The sequence below is a fragment of the Ictalurus punctatus genome, chromosome 8 (assembly GCF_001660625.3).
Source record: "Ictalurus punctatus breed USDA103 chromosome 8, Coco_2.0, whole genome shotgun sequence".
NCBI lineage: Eukaryota > Metazoa > Chordata > Actinopteri > Siluriformes > Ictaluridae > Ictalurus > Ictalurus punctatus.
The window spans coordinates 29,868,903-29,894,626 of NC_030423.2; the positions used below are offsets into that span (position 1 = coordinate 29,868,903).

General features: G+C 38.4%; 1 protein-coding gene across 1 annotated transcript; it reads left to right on the plus strand.

Annotated features, from left to right (window-relative positions):
• The first annotated feature begins 2,089 nt into the window (after positions 1-2,089).
• On the plus strand, positions 2,090-25,134 carry gpm6aa (glycoprotein M6Aa). Its single transcript, XM_017475254.3, has 7 exons — positions 2,090-2,265; positions 14,157-14,349; positions 14,980-15,136; positions 17,375-17,528; positions 18,438-18,514; positions 18,607-18,672; positions 22,489-25,134. Exons 1-7 carry the CDS (start codon positions 2,229-2,231, stop codon positions 22,639-22,641), a joined length of 837 nt encoding a protein of 278 aa, XP_017330743.1. The 5' UTR covers positions 2,090-2,228; the 3' UTR covers positions 22,642-25,134.
• Positions 25,135-25,724: the final 590 nt, after the last annotated feature.

Below are 25,724 nucleotides of genomic sequence, written 5' to 3' on the forward strand. Positions count from 1 at the left end.
AATTGTGCATGTATGACTATCGCTGTGCATGTATGATTATCACTGTGCATGTATGATTATCGCTGTGCATGTATGATTATCGCTGTGCATGTATAATTATCGCTGTGCATGTATGATTATCGCTGTGCATGTATGATTATCGCTGTGCATGTATAATTATCGCTGTGTATGTTTGATTATCATTTGGCATGGCTGATTATCGCTGTGCATGTATAATTATAATTGTGCATGTATGATTATTCCTGTGCATGTATGATTATCGCTGTGTATGTTTGACTATCGCTGTGCATGTATGATTATCGCTGTGCATGTATGATTATCGCTGTGCATGTTTGATTATCATTTGGCATGGCTGATTATTGCTGTGCATGTATAATTATAATTGTGCATGTATGACTATCACTGTGCATGTATGATTATCGCTGTGCATGTATGATTATCGCTGTGCATGTATGATTATCGCTGTGCATGTATGATTATCGCTGTGTATGTTTGACTATCGCTGTGCATGTATGATTATCGCTGTGCATGTATGATTATCGCTGTGTATGTTTGACTATCGCTGTGCATGTATGATTAACGCTGTGCATGTATGATTATCGCTGTGCATGTTTGACTATCGCTGTGCATGTATGATTATCGCTGTGTATGTTTGATTATCATTTGGCATGTCTGATTATTGCTGTGCATGTATAATTATAATTGTGCATGTATGACTATCGCTGTGCATGTATGATTATCATTTGGCATGTTTGATAATCCCTGTGCATGTATGAATATCATTATGCATGTGCGATTATTGTTATGCATGTTTGATTATTAGTGTGCATTTATGATTATTGTTATGCATGAATAATTATCGCTGTGCATGTATGATTATCATGGCGTGTTTGATAATCACTGTGCATGTATGAATAGCATTGTGCATGTATGATTATCACGGTGCATGTATGAATAACACTGTGTGTGTATGATTCTATGATTATTGCTGTGCATGTGCGAATATTGTTACGCATATTTGATTATTAGTATGCATTTATGATTGTTGTGCGTGTATGATTATCAATGTGCATTTATGATTATTCTATGTGTGTGATTATCATGTGTGTATGTGTGTGGTTTTGCTTGTGTGATTATTGATGTGCATGTATGATTATTGTCATTTAATGCGTAATAATTATCGTTATCTTTATAGATAATGATGTTAATGTTCATGACTACTAGTTTATCAGATATATTATTAATGACTATTAATTAAGTGATATATTATTATCAGCTTTATGTGTGATTATTAGAAATAATTCTAATTATTATTATGATGCATGTTTATTATACATATGATAGATAAATATGTATTTATTTATCAGACTTATGCATAAATAACATTTTTAATACATATTATCATTATGTGTGACTATTTATTGATTTATAGATTACCTTATTTATAAATAATAATAATAATAATAATAATAATAATAATAATAATAATAATAATAATAATTATTATTATTATTATTATTATTATTATTATTATTATTATTATTATATGACTATTAACTGGTTTATAAAATAATGATTTTCACCATTAACATTATTTATAATTATTATTATTATGCACAATTGTTACCAGCTTTACAGATGAATTATTACCCGCTTTTTTATTTTACGTTAATATTTACTAGTTTAAAGATTATTTTCCAAGTAATGAATGATAATTATTATTATGCATGACTATATTCAGCTTTAGACATTATTGTTGTGAGGATCTTGGTCTCTCACACTAACGTGATAAATGAATGGATTTTTTATGTAGTCAGCTTTTTTGGGTGCAGTCTGTGTTTTGCTGCTGTTGTGTTTTTCTTTGTGTGTGTGTGTGTGTGTGTCCATTTTTCTTCTTGTCCCTCATTTACATACCTGCTACTAAAAAGAGATATCAGACTGTGTGTAGCATTGCCCTAAAAAGCTTCTCACTGCTGAAAGGGAAACGAACTGAAAAGAATCTGCACTGACAGTCGCGTCCCTGTGAGAGAGAATGAGAGGGAGAGAGGGAGGGAGGGGGACTGAAAGAGAGAGAGAGAGAGAAAGAGGGAGAGAGAGGGAGGGGGTGAGCTCAGAGCCCCAGTCTTAGTCTCTATTGTGAGAAAGGAGAGCGAGATATTTTGCAGCGACACACAAACCGCCGTTGAGTTGATTCGAGTCGTACCCAAATCAGGGAAAAAAGCAAAAACATGGAGGAGGACATGGACGAGGGACAGAGCCAGAAAGGTAAAGGAATGCATCTTTCTCTTTTGTTCTCCCCCTCACTCATTCTCTCATCTGTCCATCATCCATCTGTCTTGTTGGGTTGTTTACCTTCATGACTAATCCCCTCTGCACCCTCCTCTATTGTATCTGATGGATAATAAATCAAGGTTATCGCCATATGAGAGTTCATGTTAAATTGCTGCACTAAATTTTGCACTAGATTAAAGATTTCAATGATGTGCAATATTTTTAAAAATGTATTTTTCTGCTGTAACAACATCAAATTATTCACATACATCAATCACTCTGCTAGGAATTGCTGAAAAAATCCATAAATACATTATAAAAGGTGTGCATGAACGATGGTTTGGTAAAGAGGTGGGTGTGTGCAGGCAGTGGATGGGGTGTGTGTGTGTGTGTGTGTGTGTGTGTGTGTGTGTGTGTGTGTGTGTGTTTGTGTGTGTATGTGAAGGGTCCGAGAGGCTTGTCTTTGTTTGCTGCGCATTTCAGTCCTCCTTTTTTCCCTTCACAGACGTCGCCTGTATATTCATTTTCTTGTTTATTTCCGTGCACTCGTTTGCTTCGTGTGTCACTCGAAGCTTTATGTTTATAACATGTTTATAACAACAGCATGTCTGTGGACGGAAATTCTCCAAACACAGCCATGTATGGGCATGTTTATGTTCAGGTGCTTGAGGGATCTGTGATTTATACATATAAAAATATATAAAATATAATATAAAATATACATGTATATATATATATATATATGCAACCTTTTTTAATATATAAGATAGATAGATAGATAGAAAGATAGATAACTCCCATTACATATTCCTTTCTTCTTCTGCTCTCTCTCGCTCTCTCTCTCTCTCTCTCTCTCTCTCTCGCCTCCTCCTCCTCCTTTTCCCTCCATCTCCATGGCAGCTCTTCATGTGTGCTGTTTTTTTCCCTCTCTCCCTTTGAAAGCAGTGCATGATGGGCAGTAGAACCGCCTGTTGCCATGACAGTGATCATGTATGTCATCTTCGCTGTAAGAGCACTAAGAGCTTTTGCATTTATCTGAGAAAATATAGAACTAGAAATGCACCACAGATTGCTGGCAATTAATTAAATAATAGAAATCATATTATGTTAATGTCTATAGACGTTATGTAACTTGCAGCGATGTCGTTTAGTTATGACTTGTTCACTGCGTAATAGTGTACTACAATGTGAGTAAAATGATGCTACAGTGCGGTTGAAAGTGTACTACAATATGACTAATTAAATTCATGTTATGTAGTAAAATACTTCTACAATGCTATTTGGTTATTTAAGACTTGTTTTCTGAGTAATAATAGTATACTAGAGTGTGAGTAATAGTGTACTACAGTGTGGGTGCTAAAGTACTACAGTGTAATAGTGTACTACAGTGTGAGTGATAATGTACTACAGTGTGAGTGCTATGATATTACAGCTTGAGTAGCATGGTACTGCAGTATGACTAACAGTGTACTACAGTGTGAGTAATGGTGTACTACAGTGTGAGTAATAGTGTACTACAGAATGAGCAACATTGTACTACAGTGTGAGTAACATGGTACTACAGTATGACTAACATTGTACTACAGTGTGAGTAATAATGTACTATAATATGAGTACTATGATACTACAGTGTGAGTAATTGTGTACTACAGCGTGAGTAACATTGTACTTCAGTGTGAGTGATAATGTACTACAGTGTGAGTACGATGATACTACAGTGTGAGTCACATGGTAATGCAGTGTGAGTAATAGTGCACTACAGTATGACTAACATTGTACTACAGTGTGAGTAATATGATACTAAAGTGTGCGTACTAATGTAGTACAGTATGAGTAACGTTGTACTACAGTGTGAGTAATATGGTACTGCAGTGTGAGTACTAGTGTACTACAGTGAGTAATAATGAACTATAGTGTGAGTAATAGTGTACTACAGTGAGTAAAAGTGTACTAAAGTGAGTAATAGTGTACTACAGTGTGAGTAATAATGTACTGCAGTGAGTAATAGTGTACTATAGTGTGAGTGATAGTGTACTATAGTGTGAGTAATAGTGTACTACAGTGAGTAACAGTGTACTACAGTGTGAGTAATATGGTACTATAGTGTGAGTGATAGTGTACTGCAGTGAGTAATAATGTACTATAGTGTGAGTAATAGTGTACTACAGTGAGTAATAGTGTACTATAGTGTGAGTGATAGTGTACTACAGTGAGTAATAATGTACTATAGTGTGAGTAATAGTGTACTACAGTGAGTAATAGTGTACTATAGTGAGTAATAGTGTACTACAGTGAGTAATAGTGTACTATAGTGTGAGTAATAGTGTACTATAGTGTGAGTAATAATGTACTATAGTGTGAGTAATAGTGTACTACAGTGAGTAATAATGTACTACAGTGTGAGTAATGGTGTACTACAGTGTGAGTAATAGTGTACTACAGAATGAGCAACATTGTACTACAGTGTGAGTAAAATGGTACTACAGTATGACTAAAATTGTACTACAGTGTGAGTAATAATGTACTATAATATGAGTACTATGATACTACAGTGTGAGTAATTGTGTACTACAGCGTGAGTAACATTGTACTGCAGTGTGAGTGATAATGTACTACAGTGTGAGTACTATGATACTACAGTGTGAGTCACATGGTAATGCAGTGTGAGTAATAGTGCACTACAGTATGACTAACATTGTACTACAGTGTGAGTAATATGATACTAAAGTGTGCATACTAATGTACTACAGTATGAGTAACGTTGTACTACAGTGTGAGTAATATGGTACTGCAGTGTGAGTACTAGTGTACTACAGTGAGTAATAATGAACTATAGTGTGAGTAATAGTGTACTACAGTGAGTAAAAGTGTACTAAAGTGAGTAATAGTGTACTACAGTGTGAGTAATAATGTACTGCAGTGAGTAATAGTGTACTATAGTGTGAGTGATAGTGTACTATAGTGTGAGTAATAGTGTACTACAGTGAGTAACAGTGTACTACAGTGTGAGTAATATGGTACTATAGTGTGAGTGATAGTGTACTGCAGTGAGTAATAATGTACTATAGTGTGAGTAATAGTGTACTACAGTGAGTAATAGTGTACTATAGTGTGAGTGATAGTGTACTACAGTGAGTAATAATGTACTATAGTGTGAGTAATAGTGTACTACAGTGAGTAATAGTGTACTATAGTGAGTAATAGTGTACTACAGTGAGTAATAGTGTACTATAGTGTGAGTAATAGTGTACTATAGTGTGAGTAATAATGTACTATAGTGTGAGTAATAGTGTACTACAGTGAGTAATAATGTACTATAGTGTGAGTTATAGTGTACTATAGTGAGTAATAGTGTACTTTAGTGAGTAATAGTGTACTACAGTGAGTAATAGTGTACTATAGTGTAATAGTGTACTATAGTGTGAGTAACAGTGTACTACAGTGAGTAATAGTGTACTATAGTGTGAGTAATAGTGTACTACAGTGAGTAATAGTGTACTATAGTGTGAGTAATAATGTACTACAGTGAGTACTAGTGTACTACAGTGAGTAACAGTGTACTATAGTGTGAGTAATAGTGTACAATAGTGTGAGTAATAATGTACTGCAGTGAGTAATAGTGTACTATAGTGTGAGTGATAGTGTACTACAGTGAGTAATAATGTACTATAGTGTGAGTAATAGTGTACTATAGTGTGAGTGATAGTGTACTACAGTGAGTAATAATGTACTATAGTGTGAGTAATAGTGTACTACAGTGAGTAATAGTGTACTACAGTGAGTAATAATGTACTATAGTGTGAGTAATAGTGTACTACAGTGAGTAATAGTGTACTACAGTGAGTAATAATGTACTATAGTGTGAGTAATGGTGTACTATAGTGAGTAATAGTGTACTATAGTGTAATAGTGTACTATAGTGTGAGTAACAGTGTACTACAGTGAGTAATAGTGTACTATAGTGTGAGTAATAGTGTACTACAGTGAGTAATAGTGTACTATAGTGTGAGTAATAATGTACTACAGTGAGTACTAGTGTACTACAGTGAGTAACAGTGTACTATAGTGTGAGTAATAGTGTACAATAGTGTGAGTAATAATGTACTGCAGTGAGTAATAGTGTACTATAGTGTGAGTGATAGTGTACTACAGTGAGTAATAATGTACTATAGTGTGAGTAATAGTGTACTATAGTGTGAGTGATAGTGTACTACAGTGAGTAATAATGTACTATAGTGTGAGTAATAGTGTACTACAGTGAGTAATAGTGTACTACAGTGAGTAATAATGTACTATAGTGTGAGTAATGGTGTACTATAGTGAGTAATAGTGTACTACAGTGAGTAATAATGTACTATAGTGTGAGTAATAATGTACTACAGTGAGTAATAATGTACTATAGTGTGAGTAATAGTGTACTATAGTGTGAGTGATAGTGTACTACAGTGAGTAATAATGTACTATAGTGTGAGTAATAGTGTACTACAGTGAGTAATAGTGTACTACAGTGAGTAATAATGTACTATAGTGTGAGTAATAGTGTACTACAGTGAGTAATAGTGTACTACAGTGAGTAATAATGTACTATAGTGTGAGTAATGGTGTACTATAGTGAGTAATAGTGTACTACAGTGAGTAATAGTGTACTATAGTGTAATAGTGTACTATAGTGTGAGTAACAGTGTACTACAGTGTGAGTAATATGGTACTGCAGTGTGAGTACTAGTGTACTACAGTGAGTAATAGTGTACCACAGTGAGTTCTAGTGTACTACAGTGAGTAACAGTGTACTATAGTGTGAGTAATAGTGTACTACAGTGAGTAATAGTGTACTATAGTGTGAGTAATAATGTACTACAGTGAGTACTAGTGTACTACAGTGCGTAACAGTGTACTATAGTGTGAGTAATAGTGTACAATAGTGTGAGTAATAGTGTACTACAGTGAGTAACAGTGTACTATAGTGTGAGTAATAGTGTACTACAGTGAGTAATAATGTACTACAGTGTGAGTAATAGTGTACTACAGTGAGTAATAGTGTACTATAGTGTGAGTAATAGTGTACTACAGTGAGTAATAGTGTACTATAGTGTGAGTAATAGTGTACTATAGTGAGTAATAATGTACTATAGTGTGAGTAATAGTGTACTACAGTGAGTAATAGTGTACTACAGTGAGTAATAATGTACTATAGTGTGAGTAATAGTGTACTACAGTGAGTAATAGTGTACCACAGTGAGTAATAATGTACTATAGTGTGAGTAATAATGTACTACAGTGAGTAATAGTGTACTACAGTGAGTAATAGTGTACTATAGTGTGATTAATAGTGTACTATAGTGTGAGTAATAATGTACTATACTGTGAGTAATAGTGTACTACAGTGAGTAATAATGTACTATAGTGTGAGTAATAGTGTACTACAGTGAGTAATAATGTACTATAGTGTGAGTAATAGTGTACTACAGTGAGTAATAGTGTACTATAGTGTGAGTAATAATGTACTACAGTGAGTAATAGTGTACTACAGTGAGTAATAGTGTACTACAGTGAGTAATAGTGTACTATAGTGTGAGTAATAGTGTACTATAGTGTGAGTAATAATGTACTATAGTGTGAGTAATAGTGTACTACAGTGAGTAATAGTGTACTATAGTGTGAGTAATAGTGTACTACTGTGACTAATAATGTATTATAGTGTGAGTATTAGTGTACTACAGTGAGTAATAGTGTACTATAGTGTGAGTAATAGTGTACTACAGTGAGTAATAGTGTACTACAGTGAGTAATAATGTACTATAGTGTGAGTAATAGTGTACTACAGTGAGTAATAATGTACTACAGTGTGAGTAATAGTGTGCTACAGTGAGTAATAGTGTACTACAGTGTGAGTAATAGTGTACTACAGTGAGTAATAGTGTACTATAGTGTGAGTAATAGTGTACTACAGTGAGTAATAGTATACTACAGTGAGTAATAATGTACTATACTGTGAGTAATAGTGTACTACAGTGAGTAATAGTGTACTATAGTGTGAGTAATAGTGTACTACAGTGAGTAATAATGTACTATAGTGTGAGTAATAGTATACTACAGTGAGTAATAGTGTACTACAGTGTGAGTGATAGTGTACTACAGTGTGAGTGATAGTGTACTACAGTGAGTAATAATGTGCAATAGTGTGAGTACTAGTGTACTACAGTGAGTAATAGTGTACTACAGTGTGAGTGACGTGGTGCTGCTCTATCTAATTAGGTTTTTTTTACAGCAAAATTCCATTTACTAATTTATTAAAAATGTTTAGGATTTTTGAGAGAGAAATACCGCAGAAATGTTTTCTTTTAGATCCTGCTTCCAGTGTTTGCAAATTCTTGGACTTGAGTGAGTTCAGTGCAAAGTGAAGCCAAAATAGCTGCTACCTCCAAGATGAATACTCTAAGTATTATACAATTACCTATTTTTCATTGAAATTCTATTTGATTCAAAACCTCAAAATTTAGAATATTTACAAAATGAAAAAGTCTTAGTGGCACAAATCTCCCATACACAGATCTCAAATTCATTTATTCGCTTTTTATCCAGAGTCTGTTACATTCACTATAAACATTATATAGCTATAAAATGAACATGACCCAATTTGCCAAAAAAAAATCATTATGAAGTTAATATCATCGTAACCGGGTGAGAGAATATGTGCGATGTGATGCTCGCTCTACCATTTAACGATAATTCTTTAAGGAAAATGAATTATCAGAGGTATTTCAGCCACACCGGGAGCTCACTGTGTCCACTACAGAGCGGACGAGTGGAGCGAGGGAGAGAGTGATGGAGGAGAACGGTACTCATGGGAGAATGGGCATTTCATTAGCACTCATCTTTATTGTGTTAGAGAACATTAGGCCATTAGAGTTCCACCGCAGAGCCTCTCTTACCTTATTTATGAGCTCTGTTTGTAAATTTCTCCGATCTCGATTGTTGACTGAAGTTCTCCTTCCCTCTCACGAACATGTGTATTGAAGTGTCGGATAACGATGAGATGCTTTCGGATAATGACAAGATGCTTTTTCTCGTGATAAAGAGATGTTTTCTAGTAATAATACTCGAGAACTTCACAATCCTACCGTACAAAATCATTTGAAATATTTAGCATGGTGTTTGCACTTTAACCTTCCTGTAGCGACGAGTCTTTATCAAGCAATGCCCTGTTCTGATCTGTGGATTTTAAAGAAATACAGCGTTTAAAATGGCAAATGTTTGGTCAGAGCACGCGCTGCACACACTGTAACCATAACAACACTCTTACAAGTTCTAGTTGGATTCAGATAACAAACTAGCGCTAGTTCTGGTTCTGGTTCTAGATCAGAGTTATTACTATGAGTAATGTAATACAGTTCGGTGTAACTCTGAGGATGAGAAGGTTGTTTGTCTTTGCTGGAGCTTTGAAGGCAGAAAATCCAGAGAATTAAAGTGGGACGTAACGTCACGTACCGCTGAACGTCCCAAACATACAAACGCTGGTATTTTTAGCCACAGCGATGTTGGAATATCGGCAATGAAACATTTTCCAGTAAACATGTAAATCTCCTCATATTCTCTCACTGAAGACTCGAGAAGACTCGTTTTCACTAGCTGTCTTCCAGGTTTGTTTTATCTTGCTTGTCACCCAACTTGTGACCAGGTCAGGAGATAAAAAAAAGAAAAGTTCTTGATGTCAATCTTTGTTTTTTTTGAAAACATTTGCAACAATGTTGCAAGCCGCTTTCTGCTGAACGTCTTGTGAACGTGAGCTGGTGCTCGAGAAAAGAACACCAAGCATTTGATAAATGACTGTGGACTGATAAAACCTTGTACATTGTCATTATCATCCACACACACACACACACACACACACACGCTTGGTTATTGTGGTTCCACCAATTGTCTCTGGAGCTCCGTTCAGAATATTATTAGCATGTGAGGAGAAAAGTGAATTGTTCAGACTTTTGTTTCGTTGAAATTATGAACAAAATGTCAGATGGTGGAACAGGTGTCCGCACCTGATAAGAGATTCGTTTAACTCACAACACAGATGGACTGCGTTCACACACACACACACACACACACACACACACACACACACACAGACGCATGCAAATTTCATTTTGAACGTGAAAGACTGACTGCTTTTTAGAAACTGATCCCACACATGTTGAGTAACACAAATAAAACAAATTAGATGAGATATGAATGAATCAGAACAGACACAGTCCCCTCCAAAACTATTGGAACGGCGAGGCCAGTTCATTTGTTTTTCGCTGTAGATTGAAGAGGTTTGGGCTTGAGATCAAAACATGAATATGAGAAGAGAGTTTAGAATTTCAGCTTTTATTTCCCAGTGTTTATGTGTAGACGTGTCAAACGGTATAGAACGTAGCACAGTTTGTATCAGACCACCCAATCTGTAGGCGAGCAAAAATACTGGAACATGTGACTGACAGGTGTTGGTTGTTACCCAGGTGTGTCGTGTTAGATCGATTGTTTAAACAGTAAACAGCTCTGAACATCTACTCTTGGTTTTAGCTTTCAGTTTCACCCGTGAAGACTGCGCTTGTTGTTAAAAAAGGATAAACCGGCATGAAAACTGGAGAGCTGTCTATGGGAGAAAAACAGGCCTTTTTGAATCTGAGAAAAGAGGAAAAATTGCACAAGTATTGGGAATAGCCAGTACAACCATTTGGAATGTCATGAAAAGGAAAAAAAAAACCCACTGGTGTACTGAGGAACAGACACCGAACGGGTCTGCCAAGGAAAACAACAACAGCTGATGACAGAAACACTGTGAGAGCTGTGAAGAAAAACCCCAAAACAACAGTCAGTGACATCACCAACAGCCTCCACAGGGCAGGGGTGAAGCGATCACAATCCACCCTTCGAAGAACAAATGAATTGGCCTTGCTGTCCCAATAGTTTTGGAGGGGAATATATAAATGATTCAGATCAGACGCACATGAATCGTATCAAGTATGAATTCTTTGGATCAGATATAAACAAACAGAGGTACGTTAATCAGATGCGATATGCGGGGAATGAATGAAATCAGTAGATCGGGAGTAGCGCCGAGGGGACTCTATTATGGCGAAGGTGTTTGAGCACCTCTGAGGGGGTTCTCGCGTTTTCGGGTTCTATTTAAACCCGTCTAAACGCTGTCGGCGTGTGTTGACATGCACGGTGTAAGTGGGTCAGTGAGAGCTGGGGAGCAAATGGACATTCAGTTCCGCTCTTCTGAACAGGAACATCACAGACTGTGTGGATATGTGTGTGGAAAATGATAACAGTAACAGAACGATCAGTGACCGCACGTTTACTAGTGATTCAAGTATTTATTGATTTTCATTGATTAAAGAATGAAACGCTTTTTATCCATTTACAGTTACATTTACTGTTGTGGAGCTTCCGCGATAAAAGTTCCGTCCTGTTCTCACGTTATGTTATAGCAGATGAAGATGTCGTTACAGCTTCACCTCGCACTGTTACAAAGCGCTGACACTGGAGACTCCTTCCGTAAATGTTACAGAAACACACTTCACCGTATCAAGGTTTTTTGATGTTTTCTCAGAACGGCGCAGGAGGGGAGTGGCTTCTCTCCGGAGGAACACACTGGGAAACTACAGGAGGGTTAATTGCAGTAGGGGTGATTTGGGGGCAGGACGAGGTGTCAGACTGACAGATGGGTTCTGGGGCAGGAGTGAATGGGGGGAGGGTTGAGGAGGGGTATTTAGGGGGGTATCTGTGGTTGTAGGAACATTAACACGCTACTGCAGGGGTCTTTTGTTCAGTTTGTTGAAGGCTTGACTTCATTTCCATTTTTTTTTTTTTTACTTTTCACTTTCAGTCTCAAGGTGCGAGACTTTAATTCTACTGCACATGATCACTTTCATAACATCGAAAATTCCTCCCAAAGATTATAATGTGTGATAATGAAACCACTAATATATAACAGTTTAAATTTAAAAAAAAAAAAACTTTAAGGTTTTGTATTAGAGCTCATCTGTTCAGGAGACTTCTCACATTAATTTATTCATAATAATTATTAGCAAAAAAATCATCATTGTTAATAATTACAGTAATATTGTTATAGTTAGGATTAATCAGGTTAAAGGTTGTGCTTCATTTTTGAGGGCTTTATATGCATAAAATTTCATGAAATCTAACTACAGCATCCCCATGCATTCAAATTTGCATAAATTATTCATGAGGTCATGAATAATGCATTAGTAGTTTCTTTGCCACACATAATATACCCATTTTTAAATCAAATTAATCCTATTTAAAAAAAAAAAAAAAAAAAAACGATTTAAATTTAAAGCACGTATTTCATTTGCTCGCATTTATTTGATTTAAATTTAAATGTGTTATAAAGAAACATGTGTACGTATATAGCATGAACAAACAAGGCCTCATTTTTGTATATTTCCCCCCAAAACAAAATATCAGAAACAACAGGCTCTCATAAGATCCAATAAATGTAGACACTGTATTAAAAAAAGAAAAAGCATAGACATATATTACACATAAAGCCGTGTCCTTTTCTGATTTCTACTACAGTAACCGGATAGAGCTTTATTTCGTGTATTTTGAAGATCACGTGTTTCCGATTTTTCCGCGCTTCTTTACAAAGTTCATGATTTGAATCGAAGACAGTCGTTACAAAGCGTCCTAAACCTGAAACACTTACCGAACGTAAACCAGAGGCTAAGCGGAATTTAAAATCAAAACAGTCGATGACGATCCTGTCTAAATATAGCAGTTAGAGGGTCTGTCCCATCACTGCACACTGAACATGCATAAATAATGTACCATCACACAGCAGTGTGTGTGTGTGTGTGAGAGAGAGAGAGAGAGAGAGAGAGAGAGAGAGTGAGAGAGAGAGAGGTTGAAGGTTTATTATGTGGTTATTATCTGGGCCGTTCCCCATCAGCTGTAACTCAGCACCGCTGTAACACACATCAGGAACAACTCCAGATTTTATAGACTGAATTACTGTAGAGCAGCAGTGTGTTATATTTACACACACTGCAGGAAGACAGACAGACAGACAGACAGATAGATAGATAGATGGATAGATAGACAGACAGACAGACAGATAGATAGATAGATAGATAGATAGATAGATAGATAGATAGATAGACAGACAGACAGACAGACTACACGACCATCACACCCATATGTCCTTGTTGAACATCCCAGATTTATTCCCCCTGTGTTTACTGTTACCTCCTCCACTCTTCTGGGAAGGCTCTCCACTAGATTTTGGGGCGTGGCTGTGGGGATTAGTGATCATTCAGCTACGAGTATATTAGTGAGGTTGAGGTCAGGTGCTGATGTTGATGTGAGGAGACTCCAGTTCCAGTTCATCCTAAAGGTGTTCAGTAGGGTCGAGGTCAGGGCTCTCTGCAGGACGCTCGATTTCTTCAACCTTCTTCCATCCTTCACACACCGCGTCTTCACGGAGCTCGACTTTGTGCACAGTGGCATGCTGGAACAGGTTTGAGTCTCTCAGTTCCAGCGAAGGGAAACTGTAATGCTTCAGCACACAGAGACGATCTGTACAACTGTTTATGACTTTGTGCTAACAGTTTGAGGAAGAAACGCATGTGGGTGTGATGGTCGGGGGCGCACATACTTTTATTCGTGTAATGTTGATAGATAGGTAGATAGATAGATAGACAGGCAGACAGTTTGTGGTGGTTCCTGTTTGTTTTTGCTCCACAGCCTCCAGCTGAGTCTGATCACTTCTTTGTCCCTGTCCATCTGTCTCTGTCTCTTTCTTGCCTTCTCTCTCTCTCACCGTCTGTCTCTCTCTCTCACCGTCTGTCTCTCTCTCTCACCGTCTGTCTCTCTCTCAGGATGTATGGAGTGCTGTCTGAAGTGTCTGCGTGGGATCCCGTACCCGTCTCTGATCGCCACCATCTTGCTGTACGCGGGCGTGGCTCTGTTCTGTGGGTGTGGTCACGAGGCTCTCTCCGGCACCGTCTCAATCCTACAGAACTACTTCGACTTGATCAGGACTTCTGCAGACTCGCTGGACTTCTTCACCATGTGAGCTGATAATAAGCAATCCAGACGTCGCCGGTTTTGTCGCTACTGATCTCATGAAGTTCATGATGTGCTAGTTCTATTTAATATCTTATTTTATGGCGTTTTTAGCAAACGTATTCCTCTGCCAGAGTGAACCCTTCATTCATGTTAGCAAGCAATGGTTTATTTCCTGCTTATGTTCGTTTCACCGAGTCACAATTTCGTTCATGACTTGCACATACTTTAATATGCAAATAAGCTATAACGCAGTAAAAACCTTAGATATGCCGCAAATTTTCTACTTTCACAATGTCGGTTCCTTTATGCGCTTATCAAATAATTATTCGTATTTACTGCAAAAAAAGAGAAAAGAATTTATAACAGTGGTTTCATGCTTTTATGTGCTTTATCTGAATATTAAAATGCACTTAAAACAAATGGAAGTGCAAATCTGTGCAAATTATATAAAAGACATATTGACTGGCGACGTAAGCCACACCCACAAGGCCACGCCCACAATGTGGGGACAGTTATCTAACACTGTGTGTGTGTACCATTTCAATGAAATTTGGGTCGTAACAACAATTGAAACAGGTGAACTGAAAGCTATAAGCTACTGTACATTTATTGTACCTCCTTTTCTCTTTCCAGAATTGACATCATCAAATACGTGATCTACGGCATCGCCTCGGCTTTCTTCGTCTACGGAATCCTGCTAATGGTCGAGGGCTTTTTTACAAGTGGAGCTATTAAAGACCTGTATGGAGATTTTAAGATCACCGCCTGCGGTCGCTGCGTTAGTGCATGGGTATGGAGTCGTCCTGCAATTTAGCCAGATCTAAACACATATAATTTGACACAATTAACCAGCGACAGCACGATACAGCATAAAGAGCAGCATATAGAGCGGGTTGTCCACTAATCGTAGGGTTGGCAGTTCGATTCCCAGCCCACATGACCCCACATGACTCCACATGAAGCCATATGATGCCACATGACCCCACATGACTCCACATGACTCTACATGACTCCACATGACCCCACATGACTCCACATGACCCCACATGACCCCACATGATCCCACATGACTCCACATGATCCCACATGACTCCACATGATCCCACATGACCCCACATGACCCCACATGACTCCACATGACCCCACATGACTCCACATGACCCCACATGACCCCACATGATCCCACATGACTCCACATGATCCCACATGACCCCACATGACCCCACATGACTCCACATGGCCCCACATGAAGCCATATGACCCCACATGACCCCGCATGACTCCGCATGACTCCGCATGACTCCACATGACCCCACATGACTCCACATGATCCCACATGACCCCACATGACTCCACATGACTCCACATGATCCCACATGACCCCACATGACCCCACATGACTCCACATGACTCCACATGATCCCACATGACTCCACATGATCCCACATGACCCCACATGATCCCACATGACTCCACATGATCCCACATGACTCCACATGATCCCACATGACCCCACATGACCCCACATGACTCCACATGATCCCACATGACCCCACATGACCCCACATGACTCCACATGACCCCACATGACTCCACATGACCCCACATGACTCCACATGATCCCACATGACTCCACATGATCCCACATGACCCCACATGACCCCACATGACTCCACATGAAGCCACATGATGCCACATGACCCCACATGACTCCACATGATCCCACATGACTCCACATGATCCCACATGACCCCACATGACCCCACATGACTCCACATGAAGCCACATGATGCCACATGACCCCACATGACCCCACATGACTCCACATGACTCCGCATGACCCCGCATGACCCCGCATGACTCCGCATGACTCCACATGACCCCACATGACTCCACATGATCCCACATGACCCCACATGACTCCACATGACTCCACATGATCCCACATGACCCCACATGACCCCACATGACTCCACATGACTCCACATGATCCCACATGACTCCACATGATCCCACATGACCCCACATGACCCCACATGACCCCACATGAAGCCATATGATGCCACATGACCCCACATGACTCCACATGACTCTACATGACTCCACATGACCCCACATGACCCCACATGACTCCGCATGACCCCGCATGATCCCGCATGACTCCGCATGACTCCGCATGACTCCACATGATCCCACATGACTCCACATGATCCCACATGACCCCACATGACCCCACATGACTCCACATGAAGCCATATGATGCCACATGACCCCACATGACTCCACATGATCCCACATGACTCCCCATGACCCCACATGACTCTGCATGATTCCACATGACCCCACATGATCCCACATGACCCCACATGACTCCATATGACCCCACATGACTCCACATGCTGAAGTGTCCTTGGGCAAGACACTGAACCCCAAGTTGCTCCTGATGGCAAGCTAGCAACCTTGCATGGCAGCTCTGCTACCATTGGTGTGTGTGTGTGTGTGTGTGTGTGAGGGAGTGAATGGTTGAATGAGAACCCGTGTAAAGTGCTTTGTAGAACCGCTAAGATTAAAAAAAAAATGCTATATAAGTGCAGACCATTACCAAAAAGGAAAAAAAAAAGCAGAAGTCCAACACCAGAACCTTGAGGAACACCAAAGTTATGTTTGTATGCAGAGAAGTCACGATTAAGTTTTAGGAACTGGATAAAGAACAATGTATTAGTCCATCATACACATTTTATGAAGCTAGTGTCTATTCTCAGGTTTGGCTGAAACATTCAGCTGTTTTTGTTTTGGATTATCCTCGATTTAATCTGAATTAAAGAAGAAAACTGAACGTGAACCACGCCCTCAACCAAATTACCCTGTTCAAAGCATTCCGAATTTGTAAAAACATATTTAAAAACGCGATTTCAAATTGTAAAATGTTAAGACTAAACTCCACACCTTCACACAAGTATTTACACGTAAGTATTTAAGGAACGTTTATGGTTTAATATTTCTGATCGCGCTGCTTTTTTCCCCTCAGTTCATCATGCTGACGTATATCTTCATGCTGGCCTGGCTGGGAGTGACGGCCTTCACCGCTTTGCCCGTTTACGTCTACTTCAATATCTGGAATATTTGCCAAAACAACACTGTACCAGAGGGATCGAATCTGTGTCTGGACCCACGCCAATTCGGTAAATAGATCTACCAGTACCAGTGCAGAATTATTGGCACCCTTGGTAAAGATGATTTCTGGTTAATTAGCTTCATCTCACACTGAAAATATATGAAGACATGAACTTCAACCTTACATTGAAGTCAATTATATTGAAGTTCTGAGAAAATAACAAACATTTAAATATATATTTTAAACACATCATGTTAAAGTGACTCAACACGTCCAGACTTGCAGTCCCCCTGGGGCTTTCCCAAAACATCCTGTTGGAAGTGGTTCAGGAACAAGTTTTTCCTCATACAAAGGTGTTTCCTCCTGTTGGCACATGGGAAAGTATAAAGGGCTTTATTTATTTATTTATTTTTTTGAGAGATTTTGTCCTTAACCTCTACAATCTGTTCATCTCACAAAGACCCAATTAAAATTTAAAAACAGAACAGTAGACACTTTCATTTCCTAAACGAAAGTACAGGGGCTTGATGAACATTCGCAATATTTTATTTTTTATTTATAATCATTATAATAATTATTTTTATAATTTGTTTAAAAAAAAAAAGATATTTAATTTGTACTTTTTAAAATAATTTTCCTTTTTCCGCCTTTTCTCATCTTTTATTTCATTTTAATTGGAACATTTTATAAACATGGGAAAGTATTTTTTAAACTTGTTTTAAAAAGGTGACATAGAAGTAAATTGCTATTTATGTTATTATTATAAAAGATAAAATGTAAAATAAATAAATCATTAAGTAAAATTTAAAAAGTGTTAAAATCTCTGGAGAATAAACAAACAAACAAATAAATATCAAACAAAATTAATTCTCCAATTGTTGTTGTTGTTGTTCTTCTTCTTCTTCTTCTTCTTATTATTATTATTATTATTATCGTTATTATAATCGTTATTATTATCGTTATTCCCGTGTTTTAGGTGTTGTGACTGCCGGAGACGTGAAGCCGGTGTGTTCAGGAACTGAGAGATTCATCCAAATGTGTCAATCTAAAGAGGTGTGTTTCAATCTCCACCATTCATTTATTATTTAAGTGGTAAAAACAAACCACAGTCTTTAATGTGAGTGAAATATGGGGTGTGTCCTCAGCTGGATATGACCTTTCACCTGTTTGTGTGCGCGCTGGCCGGAGCCGGAGCCGCTGTCATCGCCATGGTGAGTTCGCCGTAAATCTACAGGACATTTTACACGAACAAATAAATTCATTTACACAGTGACGTGTGAATTATAGCAAGAGTTCCTCTAACTTACACGATTTTTGCTGTTAGTGCGATAATAAACCACGCCGTCAACATCTGTATACCACAGTGCTGTCGAATCCTGGATTCTGATTGGTCACAAGGTGTTGATCGCGTCACAGTTTATATTAACGCGCTCATTGTAATACGTTTCCATAGTAACAGCTCGTTCACAGGACGTGTAGAGCACGTAAGTTGCACTTGAACTGATTAAAAAACTTCTTGTCTTCGGTGATTTATTTAACACACACGGAAGGAGTCTCCAGTGTCAGCGCTGTGTAACAGTCCGATGTAAAGCTGTAGCTTTAAGTTTTCCCACATCTGGTGCATTTTTTTTATCTAATAAAGTTCAAGTCAGAGAAAGAAAAAAGAAAGGCTGGTGAGGGAACAATTGTTTATAGCCTCTGTAATGTACAGTAAGTGAGTACAGGACATTAAACGTTTAAAAAATGGGTAAAAAGTATGACATGTACTTTAATAAATAAAAATTGTAACCGTTGATAAATTCCTGAAGTGTAAGAGGGATAGAAAAGACTTCAGGGCGTGCTGTTATAGGACAGGTAGTGTGGTTGAGAAGTAAGGTAGCGTGGCCTTATGGGTAGGCGTGGCTCACTGGTTAAAGGCTCTGGGGTAAATCCCAGGTTCAAACCCCAGTGCTGCTGAACTTCCACCGTTGGGCCCTTCAGTACGGCCCTTAACCTTGTCTGCTCCAATGACGCTGTGTCATGTCCGACTCCAGCTTCCTAGCAAGCTGGAACATGCACTGTTATGTACTGTATATGAGACAAATATGGCTGCTTCTGCTTCATTTTTTTCCATTAGCTTTGATTTATGTATTTACTCGGGTTTGACTGCAGCAAAATGGCTGAATTACATCACACACTTCAGCTCCTCTGTGCTGCTCTGCATGTAAATACCAGAACTGCGCGATGAGTCATTCCCGTATTCGCTGTGCATCATGGGAAATCGAGTTCACGTTCGTTAGGGTTGAATAAGCAGTGCTACTGAGAGTGGGCGTGGCCTCAGTGTACAGGGTCCTCTCCATCCTCTATCCTTACTTCTAGATCTCATCTTTCCCTTTTTGCCTCTCTCTCTCTCTCTCTCTCTCTCTCTCTCTCTCTCTCTCTCTCTGGACCTCGGAGAGATGCGAGGTCTGTCACAGAGTTGCTATGGAAACTAAAAGAAGAAGAAAGGGCCCGTGAGCTTGTTGCAAACATCGCTCAGTCATTTATAGGCGACCATTTTCAGAGTACGAGTGAGAGCAGTGATGATGAAGATGATGATGATGATGACACAACACGTTAAAAACTAAAACGCAACCTGCCTTCCTTTATTGTGAGCATCGTGAATAATTTGCATACATTTACATAATTGTTATCCATATTTATGTAGAGCTATAATAAACACAATGCACAAAAAAAGAAAACTGTTTAACTGCTTTAAACAAAAAGACATACCTGTGTTCATTCTCTACGAAGAGGAACACTGGGTGTGGCCTCTATTAGCAATTTGCATACATTTGCATACAGATGATATATATTTTTTATAATATATAACACAATGCATGAGCACATATTAAAGACGAGACAAACCTGTTTATTTGTCTGTGAGGAAACTGACAGGGCGTGGCCTTGTGCGACCTAGCATGGCTCATTTGCATACATTTGCATAATTAGGATTTTTATATCGCCTGTGGCACAATACATGAAAACGACATATCAAAGACGAAAGGCAACCTGGCTTTCTCAATCTGTGGGCGTGGCCTCATTCAAAATACTACACATTTGCAATTTTAAGAAATGATCATTTAAAAAAATTATTTGTACTTTATATCTCACATTAATTACATATTCATTCATTATTTTTAACCTGCTATAAATAAGCATAGCCAGTTTATTATGAATATGCATAAAAAAACATGCATAAATCATCATGCAAAGAAAAAATCGCAATGCGTAGATGAGGTTTGCGTATATGACTACATAATTAGCTTAATTATATTCAGTTTGTTTAACTGTATTCATTTTACATAATATTGTTACATAAATATGCAAATATGCTAAACAAACTCAGCAGCTGATGCGTTCAAAACAAATAATGACACAAAACACACACACGGACATGCAAACAAATACACAACAGCACACATAACAAAACCCACACAAACAAACATGGAATAACAACACACACACACACACACACACACACACACACACACACAACACACAAACAAATACACAACGGCACATACAGACAAACACACACAGACATACACAAACACAAACATGGAATAATAATACACACACACACACAAAGACACACACAACACACAAACAAATACACAAAGGCACACAAACAAATACACAACGGCACACACAGACAAACACACAAACAAATACACAAACATAACACAACAAAACCTATACAAACAAACATGGAATAACAACACACACACAGACACACACACACACACACACACACACACACACACACACACACACACACACACACACACACAACGCATAAACAAATACACAAAGGCATACACAGAGAAACACACAGACAAACACATAAACAAATACACAAACATAACACAACAAAACCCACACAAACAAACATGGAATAACAACACACACACACACACACACACACACACACACACACACACACACACACACACACAGACACACAGACACAGACAAACACAAACAAATACACAAAGCCACATATAGACAAACATGGAGACACAACACACACACACACACACACACACACAGGTATGGTTTTTAAAGTAGAAATGTCCTGCTGTGGTACAACACTGCCTCCTGCTGGTATCGGAGTTAAATTTAGCTGCGAACGCTGTGACATCATCGAGTCCTCACAGAGCAGCAACACCGAAACAGGTGGCAAACACAAAATGACGGGAAATGAGCAGGAGAGTGTACTCACAAAAATGAAATAAAAATCAAGTACAAAAAGGCTCTGACCTGTAGCGAGCACAAAACATGTTAATAAACCAAAAACAAATCAGAAAACACAACAACAAAATAAAAAACCTGCATCAAGATAAAAATACGAAGGGGTCTTGATTGCTGATTGGCTACATCGCACGTCAATCAGAGAGCTGGAGGAAGTTCAAGAAGAAATATGAGTGTAAAAAAATCTACTGATGTGTTTAATTGTGCGGATTTTTTTTTAATGTCCGTACGATGTTATTTTAGATACGCGATCAAACGTGTGCATGGAACGCTAAACAGGAAGTAGCGCTTTTCAGAAGAAAGATTTCTTCCTCGCTTTTAATGTCATGAGTAACTTCGCATGAAATCATTTCTGCTAGATCGACTAGATAATAGAGTGAAAAAGCGCCATTCTTTTTCTTTGCGAGTCATGTGAGACGGCTTGTCCGCTCACCAACGAGTATCCGATGTCCAATATCTATTCAATGAAAACGTATTTTCGTTTTAATAAAGCAGAATAAATACTCAGCTCAAAGTAGAAACTTAAGAACAAACATCAACACCTCTTCAAAGGTTTCTCCTATAGCTACGCTTTAAACTTTAGAAGGCGGGGCATAGATTGGAGGGGGGCGGAGTCAAACTAAACATTGCTTCACCGTGATGTTTGTCAGCTATGTGAGCTTCTCCGCTCAAGTGCAAAACTACAACACGTCACGTCACGTCACAGCTAATGGAATACGTTTGAACGTGACACGTCCTGACGTCTCTGATTTCAGATCCACTACCTGATGGTTCTGTCGGCTAACTGGGCCTACGTGAAGGACGCGTGTAAGATGCAGAAATATGAAGACTGCAAGTCCAAAGAGGAGCAGGAGCTGCACGACATCCACTCCACACGCTCCAAAGAGCGACTCAACGCCTACACATAAAGCAGGAAGTAGCACAGAAAGGGGCGGAGCCTCAGGCACTGGCTGGTGCCGTACAATGACCAATGGTGTGTCACATAACCAACCCCATGGCCAACCCTATGATTATTAATATTATTCTTACAATTATGTCTAACTAGTGGTGGATTTTTTTAATTTGTATTTTTATGTACGCTTACATGAGATTGAAAAAAAAATGTTTATAGCTTCTTTCTTTTTTTCTTCTTTTTTTTGAGTCAAACCCTTTTCTTTCCCTTTTTTAAGACATCAGTATTAACATGCGTTGTTATTTAACGGGTCGGTTGTAGGGTATAAAGCACATTTTTTCATGTGTGTTTGTGTTTGCAGTGCTTTCATTTTAAAGAACTTCACACATGAATGAAAAGAAAAGGTTTAAAAAAAGTAAAAAAAATTTTTGTTTTTTTTGTTGTTGGTTTTTTTTTTTTTTTTTTTTTTTTTATCTGTGAGAGTTTTGGCCCAGAAACAGCAGATTGCTTGTACATTCTGCATTATTTTGGAAATAAATAATACAAAAAAAGTGTCAAAAAACAGAAAAAAGAAAGACAAGATTAGTAAAAAATGATGTAACATAAAGGGTTTATTTATTATTTTTCTACAGATATCATTACAAAACGTATCCAGACAAAAAAAAAAAAAAGGGTTATGAGTTCTTTACTAGCAGTCGCACAGCCTACAGTGTTTTACCCCTCTTTTATTTTTTTACAGATGATAGTTACAGGTAAGTAGACCGTAATTTTCAATTTATTTACTTTGTTTTTTCTTTCCTTTTCTTTTCTTTTTTTTTTATGTATATAGCCATTCTGTAAATGCACACATGTACTGTATGGAAGCACTTCGGTTTCAGGTGAATTCATATACAATTACATTCCATGTTACGGGGAAAAAAAGGGAGATGGGTGGAGGAGGAGGGGATGGCGTTCCATCAAGAAAAAAAAAAAGAAAAAAAAAAAAGAACGAAATTGGTGTTTGTGGTGTTTTTAAAGGGGGCATGACAACTAAATCAAATATTCAGATGCTATAATAATCACAGATGTACGTATTAGAGCCCCAGACACACGACACGAGTTAAAGGCCAACGGCACTTACTGCTCAAAAGTAAGTGCCCTCTCAGATTCAGAGAATAGCTAGTGAAAGATAATGACTTTGAGTAACGCTATAACGAGTCGTTAGTTTGAAAACGCAAAAAAAAATAATAAATAAATGAATAAAAATTGCACACGGAGGCACACACCCATTTTCACGTTTTTATTTTTGATCTGAGATCATTGATACGTCGATGATAATAAGACAGTAATCAAATACGTTGTCTAATCTACTTATCTCGTGTTTGTGGAGAAAATCGTCTGGATAACAATGTTAACGAGTCTCTGAGTAACGCTAACGACGTAGCTCTTTTAAAACCAGCGAAATGTTGTGAGCAGATGCGCAGAAAATTGTTGCAGATCAAATTCCTCGACGTTCATCGCCGCAAAATGTTAAGGAAGGAATATATATCTGAGCGAACGACATCTTAACTGAACTTTGTTGAATAAATTGTCACGTCTAGGATCCTGACGTAGCGAGGACATTGATTGGATTGTGAAGGATTCTTTGGGTGACGCTAATGACTCGTATATTTAAAAAATAAATAAATAAAAAAATGTGAAAATTGCACGTAAATTTGTTGCATCGTTGTTAATTAACGCCGAAATTGATCGGGCATCGTTTGTAAAAAAAAACAAAAACGTGTGTGTATCGAACATCATCGCCTACCCAGAGCTCTGATATGTACATCTCTGATAACACTATTATTACCAGGACAGTCACATGACAGCTGTCTTGCGTGAAGTCATTATAGTGCGGGACGACTGAGGTGTGATGTCATCCTTTCATCCGCTCTGTTGGTGTTTAAGAGTTTTTCGTGCACTTATTCGCCCATTATCGTGAGCTCTTTCTCAGTGTAAGTGCATTGGGATCTTTATCCGGATCCCCATAATGATGTTAGGTGAAGACTGTGAACCTCGGTGTTAATTGTGGCATGGATCATGCATTTAATGGTTACTCGTTTTTAACGGATCCAAAAAAGAAAAAAAAAAAAAAAAAAAGAGAAAAAAAAAACACGTTCTTTTTCCGAGTTGGTGAAGTTGCGAGTGTGTCGCTGGCTCATTCTCTTCTCTCCCGACGTGCAGTGATTGAATCCTCTTCCCGCCGCTTTGCTCTCGATGGTAGTGTTTGATTTGTTTGTAAGTGTGTTTAGTTTGTGGTGAAGTCCTACTCTGTCCCCTCTCTTCCCTCTCTCTCTCTCTCTCTCTCTCTCTCTCTCACTCTCTCTCCTTCTTCTTGCATTCGTCTTTTGTACACTCCCTGAACAATGCGTAGTAGCACACGCTGTACCATGACTCTGTTTTGTACATAAATGTGCCGACCGCTTGACAGTGGCTTTTCTGATATGCTTGCGTGAAATAAAATAAACACACTGGTGTAATTGGTAATAAACTCTCTCCTGTGCTCATTGTGCTCACGACACTGAACTGCTGGCACTGGGATAATGTTATAAACTCTCTCTCTCTCTCTCGGGGAATACATGTAACAGCGTTACGTAATCAGGACACAAAACACTGGTGACTGTAATCCGTTACAGTTACGTCACAAAACAAAGTCATCAGATTACAGGTACATTTTGTAAATAAATAAATAAATAAAAAGGGAATACTATCAGGATTACAGCTTCTTTACATTTAAAACCCAAGAAATTAATCTTTTGACAGAACACAATACACACGGCTGCTTGATTATAGTTCTGGTTCTGTCTCGCCAGTCATGACTCACGTGAATAACCTCCTGGTTATGCAAGTTAATTTGGTAGAAATAAACACAAATTGTTCTCTGAAATGCTTTTGTTAGGGCAACCACACGTCCTCTTCTCCCCATACACGTCCTCTTTTCCCCGGACACGTCCTCTTCTCCCCGTACACGTCCTCTTTTCCCCGTACACGTCCTCTTTTCCCCGAACACGTCCTCTTCTCCCCGTACACGTCCTCTTCTCCCCATACACGTCCTCTTTTCCCCGAACACGTCCTCTTTTC